General features: G+C 45.1%; 1 protein-coding gene across 1 annotated transcript in view; it reads right to left on the reverse strand.

The window, feature by feature from the left end:
* The window catches only part of slc30a6 (solute carrier family 30 member 6), a gene marked incomplete at its 5' end in the record, with an annotated part of 59,607 nt that overhangs the window by 31,771 nt on the left and 15,671 nt on the right, over nt 1–12,165 (reverse strand). Inside the window, 2 exons of the mRNA XM_083922731.1 lie at nt 4,410–4,475; nt 4,832–4,874. Of these exons, the coding sequence (XP_083778857.1) occupies nt 4,410–4,475; nt 4,832–4,874 (109 nt within the window). The remainder of the gene's footprint in view (nt 1–4,409; nt 4,476–4,831; nt 4,875–12,165) is intronic.

Here is a 12,165-nt window from a genome sequence, read left to right on the forward strand (position 1 = left end):
CTATTATTATTATTATTGGTTGGGCCTGGGTCCTTCTGTGTGGAGTCTGCATGTTGTCCCCGTGTCTGCGTGGGTTTTCTCCGGGTTCTCCGGTTTCCTCCCACAATCCAAAGACGTGCAGGTGTTGGGTTCATTGATGACTCTAAATCACCCGTAGGTGTGAATGGTTGTCTGTCTCTGTTCGTCTCTATGTGTCCTGTGATAGACTGGCGTCCTGTCCAGGGTGGACCCCGCCTCACGCCTGATGTCTCCCCGCGACCCCGACAGGGACAAGAGGTTGAAGATGGATGGATGGATACTGTATTTGTGTGTGTATGTTGATTTTTGCTACGTCAAAGCACTTTGTAAACTGCTGTTTTTGAAGTTGTTATACAAATAAAGTTATTATTTGTGCCCGTACATGTGCATCCGGCAAGCGTGCCGTGCCTTGGTACGGTTGCACTCACACTGGTCAAACGAACTAGACTGTAGCTGTGAAGCCAATTGGGCGCGGTACGAACGGACAGTGTGAGTGCGCCCTTAGAGACCGCCTCAGTCCAGAAGGTTAGAGTTTAGGTTCCTGTGCCACTAAAACACAAAACAGGAAATAAAGTATAAAACATATAAGAGTATAAAACATCAGAAAAACTTTATTTTCTTGGTGTGATGTTTACTTCCAGGGTGACGAGAGGTCAGAGGTCATCTGCCATCTCCTCAGGAAACTGTAACGTGCATTCATTCAAGGACATCATCTCCAGGTTGTGCCAGTGCACTGCAACATATGTGATCTTATTTATTTGTATTCATTATATTTATTTATCTAAATACTTTATAATAAATATACTGTAGGATGAGACTAAACACATGCAGACAACACTAACAAAGGAACAGTATCGGGTCGACACGCGGTTGTAACTGTTGCTGACCTCCTGACCTCCGCCTGGGGTCAGCGGGTCGATACTGTCGCGGTCTGTCCCGGCTCAGCAGCTCCGCGTCAGTGAGTGGTTCTGCGGGGCTTATGGGGGTTAAACCTGACGTTGGCTGTCAGTGATGCGAGGGTCTGCTGAGCTACAGCAACATTAATACCACTGAACTAAGAGCGTCTGTCTGAGCCTGGTGAAGGGAGTTATGTCAGCACATACAAGCAGAGGGAGATAAATGACTACTAGAAAAACTGTAAAGCGACAGACAACAAGACGGTCAGGATGCAATTTGAGCTGTCTTAGGTATTTTCCAAAAGTGTAGGTTTCACTGTATTGCCCGTTTTGGGTTTGAATCAGTATTTTTGCAAGAATATTCGCATCACAGTCGTTGTCGTTCTGCAGCGAGGACTTCTAGCCTCTAACCACTGATGACGGATCTGTGATCTTTTAAACCTTCGCCTTTATAGCGCCTGTACTTTCCTGAAATACTGCTGTTCTGTGGTGACGGCGCTGCAAATGATGCCTGCAGGAGGACGAGCATCAATTGACGAGCATCAATTGACGAGTGTCAAATGAGGCGTTTCAACTGATGCTTTCAGTGCGTTCAGGCCTTGAGGCTCTGTGTCTGTGTGTGTGTGTGTGTGTGTGTGTGTGTGTGTGTGTGTGTGTGTGTGTGTGTGTGTGTGTGTGTGTGTGTGTGTGTAGAAGTTTGTTAAGACCCCCATTTTCTCGTGTCTAATGTGTGAAACTAAAAGAGATTTGTTCAACCGATGAGGCAGTGAACAGACACCTTCGGGTTAATAGGTTGTCTTTGTTAACTGGGTCTGCAGGATGGACGGACACACACACACACAGACACACGCACACACACACACAGACACACACAGACATACCCTCTGTATTTGAACACTTAGCGCACTGTTCGGCCTGATTGCCTCTGTGCTGCTGGGTCAAAGGTCACGTTCTGCTCTGCCAACAGCCTGTGGTTAATCTATGTGGGCGCCACATAGAAAACCTGCTGTCTGCTGGATTCTGACTCATATTATCAACGTTTACCCGCCAGCAGAGTCCGCCATGAGCTGGGCGGCGTTCGGAGACGACACAGAGACGGTAAAAAAATCGGAAAAAGCTTCTTCCCCTCAGACAAAATCCCCTGAATATCAGCGTAGGAAATCATACCATCGGATTGCTAATCGCCACAAGCCCCCCCCCCCCCCCCACACACACACACACATGCTCAAATGAACACACAGGCATGCATAGTTGTAAACTCAAGCTCACACACACACACACACACGCATGCACGCACACACTTATGGGAGCTAAGTGAATCTGAAAAGCAGATTTCCACTCGTTCACCACTCTTCCACACCTCGAGGTCAGAGGTCACCTGTCAGCTGCAGATACACTGTCTGGCCAGTTTACTGACAGACACACACACAAACCCACCCACTCACTCTCTCTCTCTCTCTCACACACACACACACACACACACACACAGTACGGCAAACTAGCTGTGTGTCTATGAGCCGATTGACTGATCCAGAAAACAGTAATGGAAGCTTTTCTGTCGATGCTACATCTGTGTTTATAGTGCCTGTGTGTGTGTGTGTGTGTGTGTGTGTGTGTGTGTGTGTGTGTGTGTGTGTGTGTGTGTGTGTGTGTGTGTGAGCACATAAACAAACACAGATGGAGCTTTGAGTGAAAATCAAGCGAGACACACATACAGTATACATATAAATATATATATACACACACACAGTTTATACCGTATATATATATTATCTCACATCTCGTTGTGTTTTTGTAGCTTCCACACTCTAAAACAAACATATAAACATGAAAGTGTATTTTTATTATGGATATATACAAACCGGATTCCAAAAAAGTTGGGACACTACACAAATTGTGAATAAAAACTGAATGCAATGATGTGGAGATGGCAAATGTCAATATTTTATTCAGAATAGAACGTAGATGACAGATCAAAAGTTTAATCCGAGTAAATGTATCATTTTAAAGGAAAAATATGTTGATTCAAAATTTCACGGTGTCAACAAATCCCAAAAAAGTTGGGACAAGTAGCAATAAGAGGCTGGAAAAAGTCAATTTGAGCATAACGAAGAGCTGGAAGACCAATTAACACCAATTAGGTCAATTGGCAACATGATTGGGTATAAAAAGAGCTTCTCAGAGTGGCAGTGTCTCTCAGAAGCCAAGATGGGTAGAGGATCACCAATTCCCACAATGTTGCGCAGAAAGATAGTGGAGCAATATCAGAAAGGTGTTACCCAGCGAAAAATTGCAAAGACTTTGCAGTTATCATCATCAACTGTGCATAATATCATCCGAAGATTCAGAGAATCTGGAACAATCTCTGTGCGTAAGGGTCAAGGCCGTAAACCAATACTGGATGCCCGTGATCTCCGGGCCCTTAAACGACACTGCACCACAAACAGGAATGCTACTGTAAAGGAAATCACAGAATGGGCTCAGGAATACTTCCAGAAACCATTGTCAGTGAACACAATCCACCGTGCCATCCGCCGTTGCCAGCTGAAACTCTACAGTGCAAAGAAGAAGCCATTTCTAAGCAAGATCCACAAGCTCAGGCGTTTCAAATGGGCCAGGGATCATTTAAAATGGAGTGTGGCAAAATGGAAGACTGTTCTGTGGTCAGACGAGTCACGATTTGAAGTTCTTTTTGGAAATGTGGGACGCCATGTCATCCGGACCAAAGAGGACAAGGACAACCCAAGTTGTTATCAACGCTCAGTTCAGAAGCCTGCATCTCTGATGGTATGGGGTTGCATGAGTGCGTGTGGCATGGGCAGCTTGCATGTCTGGAAAGGCACCATCAATGCAGAAAAATATATTCAGGTTCTAGAACAACATATGCTCCCATCCAGACGTAATCTCTTTCAGGGAAGACCCTGCATTTTTCAACAAGATAATGCCAGACCACATTCTGCATCAATCACAACATCATGGCTGCGTAGGAGAAGGATCCGGGTACTGAAATGGCCAGTCTGCAGTCCAGATCTTTCACCTATAGAGAACATTTAGCGCATCATAAAGAGGAAGGTGCGACAAAGGAGGCCCAAGACGATTGATCAGTTAGAGGCCTGTATTAGACAAGAATGGGAGAGCATTCCTATTTCTAAACTTGAGAAACTGGTCTCCTCAGTCCCCAGACGTCTGTTGAGTGTTGTAAGAAGAAGGGGAGATGCCACACAGTGGTGAAAATGGCCTTGTCCCAACTTTTTTGGGATTTGTTGACACCATGAAATTTTGAATCAACATATTTTTCCCTTAAAATGATACATTTTCTCAGTTTAAACTTTTGTTCAGTGATTTATGTTCTATTCTGAATAAAATATTAGAAGTTGGCACCTCCACATCATTGCATTCAGTTTTTATTCACGATTTGTATAGTGTCCCAACTTTTTTGGAATCCGGTTTGTATATTTATACACACTGTATTCACTGTCATTATGCTGAACTCACCCAAACGAGTAGACCTGACTGGGCTTCTTCATGGACACCCAGGAGCTGATGAGGCAGGTGATCAAACTGCAGGAGGAAGAGCGAGAGGAAGACGTTAGAGATGAAGGACGCAGGCGGGGGACAGTGAGGAGGAGGAACGACAACAATGGAACCACACACACGGGGTCAGCTGAAGTTCACTTCCTCTTAAATGTATCTTTTATTCATTATAATCTCAATATTAATATTTCACGAGTGGAAATTCTCTGTCAAAACAGCCCCAGCGCACAGCCGAGCGGACCGAGCGTTACCTCAAGATATTGGGTTTACAGATCATATCGTACAAGACAAAATCAAACTGAGTGGAAACAGATTTTTTTTTGTATAAGGGTTTTTTAAAATGTAAATCTATTTTTTTTTAACAAAGTTGGCGAAAGACTCACCTGAACAGGTCGAAGATGGTGAGGTACGTGTACGCGGTTAAGGCTGAAATGACAGAACAGAGAAACAAAGAGCGTTAAAATTAAAAAATAGCATTTGGTTAATCGTTGAATTCATGATATCGATAATGTGAAATGATTTTAAAGGACATTGTTTTATCTGCAGGTGCAAGACTAAAGTATTGGACTGTTTTCTGATGAAGCACACAGGAGGAAAATACGGGTTTGATGATTATTAATCATTAATTATGACGTGATAATAACCATAAGGGATGCAAAAGTTGAATAAGCAGGAAATATTCTCAATCCCCAACATGGGAAGATTATATTTATCGTTTATCATCACCGTAGGCTACACCGCGGCTAACACAAGTACTATGCAAAGACACCTGCAGCACCACAGCTCTCTGCCAAAATCAACCCCTCTGTAAAGAAAACACTGGCATTTAAGTGTTAAAATCTCGTCGTGTCTCGTTCTCGTGGACTTAATATCGTCTCGTCACAACACTTATTCTGAATGTACGGTACATTTTTTTATATTGTTCTGTCATGACAGCGACGGTGCTGTCGGTTTAACTTCTGTGCTGCATTTTCAAAAGAGCACAAGGAGCAGCGGCTCTACTCCGAGTTCCTCACGGATGCTGAACTTCTCCCCCTCTCTCTAAGGGAGACTCCAGACCCCCTCCTGAGGAAACACATTTCACACGCTTGGACCCGCGACCTCGTTGAATTTGAAACAGCACATTGTAATTTCTGCATCTATTATCAACGTATTTATTAGTAATACAGTGAAAATGAGTGGAAGTGTGAGTATTTGGTAGCATGTTGATATAAGTGTGTGCTCCTAAAATGTCTGGTCGCACTCCTAAATTTTTCAGTTGGGGGCCACAGTGCTCCTAGTGAAAAAAGTTGATCTGGAGCACCGCCTCCGTCACCAGATCCGGTGGAAACGCCGCGTCAGTTGGCGATTCACTGAACCAGGAGGGTCAGGCTTCCCCTCAGTGAGTCGATCACCTGGACAGCTGCCAACAGGTAAGCTGAAGAGTCCGTTAGAAAAGTCAAAAGGGTCATTAGTAAATCGGCCAACAAGCCAATTAACTAATCAGTGAGTTAACCAGCCAGCCACAGAGGGACGCGGTGTTGTCCTGCCCGTCTGTTTATCGCTCTGTCTGCCAGCCAGCTTTCTGTAATCAGGTTCTGCTGTGGGGGGGATGAGGGGAGCGGATTAGGGCGGCTTTGTGCGGAGAGGAACATTTTGTTTCCCCACCACCGGAGTCCATGTTGGCCAACCTGACGCGGTGTAATCCTGACAGAGAGGCCCCGCAGCGAGGCCCCGGAGAGACAGACGAGCAGGGAGAGAGACGGCAGGACTGAGAGACACATGGACGGGCAGAGGGAGGGGCAGAGAGAGAGAGAGAGACAGAGAGAGAGAGTTCAGAAGACAGAGAGACAGGGTGATGGACACGTACACAGACAGAGAGTGAGAGAGAGTGAGAGAAAGTGAATGAGTGAGAGACAATCCCCAACACTGGTGGAAGAGTTAGAGAGAGAGAGGAGGAAAAGACGACTGCATACAAACACCAGGTGCTTCAGTCTTTCCTTTGACTCACGTTAGGGGGAAAATATTTATATTCATATAATAAGAATAATAAAAAAACTGATGGTTTTTAGAGCCAGAGCCAGATTTGAATGTGTCCAATTTTGCCGGTTTTGCCAAGCCCCTGAACACACCACCCCTTGCCCCTCTGCGTAGATGAACCCTACACTGACTGGACCATCATTCCTGCATGTGGTGACTGCACCACAAAAAGGATTCATGCAGCATGACCTCACAGGGGCTTCAAGTGGGACTAACACGTATTTGCATATTGAATAATTGGAGATGATGTTCTTTCATTCATTCATTCATCTTTTTAACCTCTTGTCCCTGTCGGGGTCGCGGGGGGGCTGGAGCTGATCCTAGCGGGCATTGGGCGTGAGGCGGGGTCCACCCTGGACAGGACGCCAGTCTATCACAGGGCACATAGAGACGAACAGAGACAGACAACCATTCACACCTACGGGTGATTTAGAGTCATCAATGAACCGAACACCTGCACGTCTTTGGACTGTGGGAGGAAACCGGAGAACCCGGAGAAAACCCACGCAGACACGTTTTATGATTTTTTTTTTTTAGTGAATTAAGTCATTTTTGTTAACATTACTCCATCAACTTGGTCGCGTAAAAAGCAACTTTTCTGGTTTGTTTTTTGTTTTGTTTTGTTGTGGACAGTAAACCGGAGATTATTGGGTTTTTTTTGTAAATAAAATATCGAAACATCAAGACAACACAACACACAAACGTGTGTCCGACATCGGGGCTCACACCCTGGGCTTATTTCACATTAAAGAGCAACTTCATGCATTAAATAGTACTTTTCAGAAGTTCCCCAGAAGGTTGGAAATGCCTCGATTTTCAGAAAGTTGTTTTATTTCTTTCCCTACGGTGGCGCGCTAACGCTAAATGTAGCGCAGTGTCACAAATCTGCTACTTCTGCAGTCTTTTAGATTTGTTTAAATGATAAAAACAGTATTTATGAGATTGTTTCATAATGAATACAACATTTGCATCTTGAATTAATTCAATTTGAATCTGATACATGTAGCGAAGATCAACTTATGCAGCAGAATAAGTGTCTAACGGCGCTAACTGTGATTTCTGCAGGTTTATTGACCTTTTCTTTTATAATTAACAGTCTCATTGTGTTTAATGCTTTAAATGAAATGTATTCAGAGGCCTTTTGCTGTGTCCTGTTGTTATTTTGATCTGCGGCAGCTCGTCTCGCCGCAGGGATCGATGAGGTTCGATGTCACCGTGTTGTGTTGAATCAAAAGCAGCCGACAATAAAAGCAATAATAATAATACAAACGCTGACATCACAGTGACCCTGAAACGGGCCGGACCCGATCAATACGCGGGCTGAAATTTCCCCCTTCGCTGTGCTCGGATAGGTTTACATGTATACACCACAACACACACACAGAACCCGGTTCGATTCCTTTAAAAGTCTCCTGCTTACAAACACTGACACCCAGAGGACGTGTGCATGTGATCCCAGAGCAACAAACATTATTCATGTCTGTGATCAGAGAAGATGATGCGCGCTTTACACAGAACCACACACACACACACACACACACACACACACACACGGTCGCCCCACAGGACCTGAACTCAATACCCCAGAACAGAATGACGGATTAAAATCTCCGCGTTTGTTTTCAGAAATGATCGATACGAGAAGAGAGGAAGTTTGTCAAACCTCCCGCTCAATTCCTTCAGCTTCGTTTTATATTCGTTCATCTTTCACGACCGTCCGTACGACTCTGCTTCATTTTAAAACAGCAAACAATGAGATGGAGAGAAGGAAGGAAGGAAGGAGGGAAGGAAGGAAGGAAGGAAGGAGGGAAAAGGTAACGATTTAAAAAGGAAGGAAGAAGAAGGGAAGGGAGGAAGCGAGGGGTGGACAGACAGATGAGAGAGGGGAAATACGAGCAGGAGGATGAATATTTAATGCTGTCTGCAGAGGAGCAGCCCAAACACACACACATGCACACACACACATGCACGCACGCACGCACGCACACACACACACATAGTGTAAGCACATTCACAGTAAATGTATAAACCAGAAACAAATCCTGGCACTTCATTCATCACCGTTAATCGTCCGCAGTGAGGAAAACTGCAGTAAAATGCTCTAAAACTTCAGTGTCATATTCTCTGCGTTAAACCACGCGATGAAAGAGGAACAAGATAAAGAATTTAATTCATTAATTTAAGAACAAAATCCACCAGAATCAATAAAAGGGGGATGAAAATGTGCACTGTGCTCGTAAGGTGGTGTTTCTCCTTCGACTTGTTTTCAGGCGCATAAAAAAACCTGAAAATATCAGCAGAAAAAAGGAAAGTTTCACTTTAACTGTTAACTTTATTGTAATATTGACATACTTTTATTTGGACTAAAATATTTAATACTTTTACTGAAGGATCCCAGGGCCACACGCACACACACACACACACCTGACAGAGACACACACAGTCAGGGCGTGAACACAAAAGAGACACACTGTTCAGAAACACACATATACAGTGAGGAGCTGGATGTGCGAACCACAGCAAATAGCAGCTGAGTGTCACTGGTTCCGGTAAACAGTAAAGTGAGACACACACACACAGAGACACACACAGAGAGACACACACAGAGAGACACACACACACACACACACACACACACACACACACACACACACACACACACACACACAGAACCACACACACGTGTCAGGTCAGCTTTTGTTGCAGATGTAAACTAAAAGCTTCTATCGAACGCCTCAACTGCTGCGGTGAAGAGACTCTCCCCAGAGAGGAGAGGAGGAGGAGGAGGTGAGGAGGAGAAAGAAGAGGAGGAGATGGAGAAAGAAGAGGAGGAGAAAGAGGAGGAGGAGGAGAAGGAAGAGGATGAGAAAAATGGGAACATTGCCCAGCGCTGACACATTATGCTGACCACTGAGGGAGAAAACCCTCCACCAAAAACATTCTGACAAACACTGAACACACACACACACAAAAACAAGCATGTCCACTACGGTTAACACACACACACACACACACACACACACACACACACACACACACACACACACACACACACACACACACACACACACACACACACACACACACACACACACACACACACACACACACACACACACACACACACACACACACACACACACACACACACACACACACACACACACACACACACACACACACACACACACACACACACACACACACACACACACACACACACACACACACTCTCCCTGGTGACCGCGGCCCACACAGACGGCTCGTCATCCTCACATATGACAAGCAACGGCTGTGGAAATGAAACCGGAGTCAAACGGATTCTCGTGTCTCCACGTGGGATTTGAGAGGCAGCTGGCAGTGATACGTTAAACCCAACACACCGCTGTTTGGCCCGCGCCCCCCGAGCCCACCGTGCCCCCGGAGCCCCCCGTGCCCTGACCCGGTACCCTGATGATCATCAACGTAACATCATCTGTTCACACAAAACCCCCACTGGGAAAAGCAAAGTGCTGTAATGTTCGGCTCTCTCCTGCGTTTCTCAAGCTTTTCACAAGAGATCAGAAAATAGTTTCACTTGATCACAACTTTGATGATCAATTATTTATTTTTCGAGCCAAACAAACATTTTCAAAGTGAGGATTTGTTGCCTTTTCAGATTAAAATAATTTAATTAATTGGATATTTCTGTGTTTAGGGCTGTTGGTTGGACACTAACCGTGCATTCACAACAAAAGCGTCAAGCTGCCGTTCCAAATCAATGTAAATGACGCGATGGCACGCAAAGTCGTTACACGCGATAAGAGCGATGTGGCGCAGCGATGAAGCGTCCATTGCGTCTATCGCCTCATTGCGTGTGTCGCTTGAAGTTGAAGAATTTGAACTTTTCAAGCGACATCGCGTGAAGCTGTGCCCCGACAGCCAATCAGCGTTGATGTTGCGGTAAGCGTCATCAAACTTCTCCGTGAAACCTCCAGGGGCTCAACGAAGACGCCATTGTTGCAGTGCTTAGGGGAAAGCAGACTGTTGCTATGGAAATAATATAATGGATAGAACTATGACCTGTGATTGGCAGCGACGTGCCTTTAGGCGTCTATTCTGCTGGAAATCCAGAAGAAGAAGGAGAAGAAAGGCGTCAGTGCAGAGTGAAGCTGAGGAGGAGAGTGGGCAGCACCTGTGCGGCTACGGAGGTTAAATCACTGCTGGTCTGATCTCACTACAACACGACACACACTTCCTCTGAGAGTTCATTTCTGTTGTTTTAAAAGCATTCAGACCCCTGTTAGCATTAGCATCACTTCCATTTAGCATAACAGCAGAGTAGGCTGAGCCGGGGGTTAGCTTCAGTTAGCTAGGCGCCTCGGCTGCTACCTGAGATAGACGCGGATGAAGCAGTGATGAACTCGCCTCCATCACTTTTGTTGTGTGAATGCGCAGTTACACTTAACTTAAAATGATCAAATGATGCTTTGCAGCGGACTGTGGGCTCAGATTCACAGATATCATCAGTGTGTTTCAGTGATGGAGACACACTGAGGGTAAAAGCAGATGTGGAGGCTGTGTGGGGAGTAAGAGGAGCTGATCACACACACAAACACACACACAGTGAGTGTGTGTTGGCTGTACTGAAGGCCCCCTGGGATGAACTGCTTCACCAGCTGTGTTCTGACACACAGGAACACTGAGGGCCTGGGGACAACGAACACACACACGTACGCACGCACAGACACAGACACACACAGACACACACACACACCCCCCTCTGGATGAAATCAAACAAACAAACTAATGGATATGCATACAAACACTGCGCCGACGCAAAACACAACAACAACAACGAACTCTTGCTCACGTTGTATTTTTGTTTAATAAAACTTCTTATATTCAGATATTTGACATGTTGGGACGGTGTTACTGTTCAGTTTTGTACAAATACTTTTCAATTAGTTGTGTGTTTTTAAAAACAGATAAGTCCTTTATCCGTTAATGTCGTCTATTGTCGTGTCATCATGTCCAACAACACACAAGTAACATCCTGACGTGTTTCTATTATTTTGTCCACCCTGTTTAAATCAATAAGTGTAGGATGAATAATAAAAACACTTGTATTTCTGTATTAATTAATATAATGTGTTGTATCTGTAGCAGAAATACTGATTTTGTGTGTTTTATAAGTAGCTTTTGCTCTACAATAAAATCATCTTAAAAGCTCATTCCACGCACGCACGCACGCACGCACGCGCGCGCACACACACACACACACACACACACACACACACACACACACACACACACACACACACACACACACACACACACACACACACACACACACACACACACACACACACACACACACACACACACACACACACACACACACACACACACACACACACACACACACACACACACACACACACACACACACACACACACACACACACACACACACACACACACACACACACACACACACACACACACACACACACACACACACAGTCTCTGACGAGGAGGAGAAAAGTGAAGAGGAGGAGGAGTGTTTATCCGTCTGTGGAACAGACACTTGACCTGGTTTCTCAGTGTGCTCTGGGCCGAAAAACAGCTGGACACACGGACACACACACAGACACACACACAGACACACACACAGACACACACACAAAATCGCAAGTTCCAAATCACTGGGGAGGCG

The sequence above is a fragment of the Echiichthys vipera genome (assembly GCF_963691815.1).
Source record: "Echiichthys vipera genome assembly, chromosome: 11".
Taxonomy (NCBI): Eukaryota; Metazoa; Chordata; class Actinopteri; order Perciformes; family Trachinidae; genus Echiichthys; species Echiichthys vipera.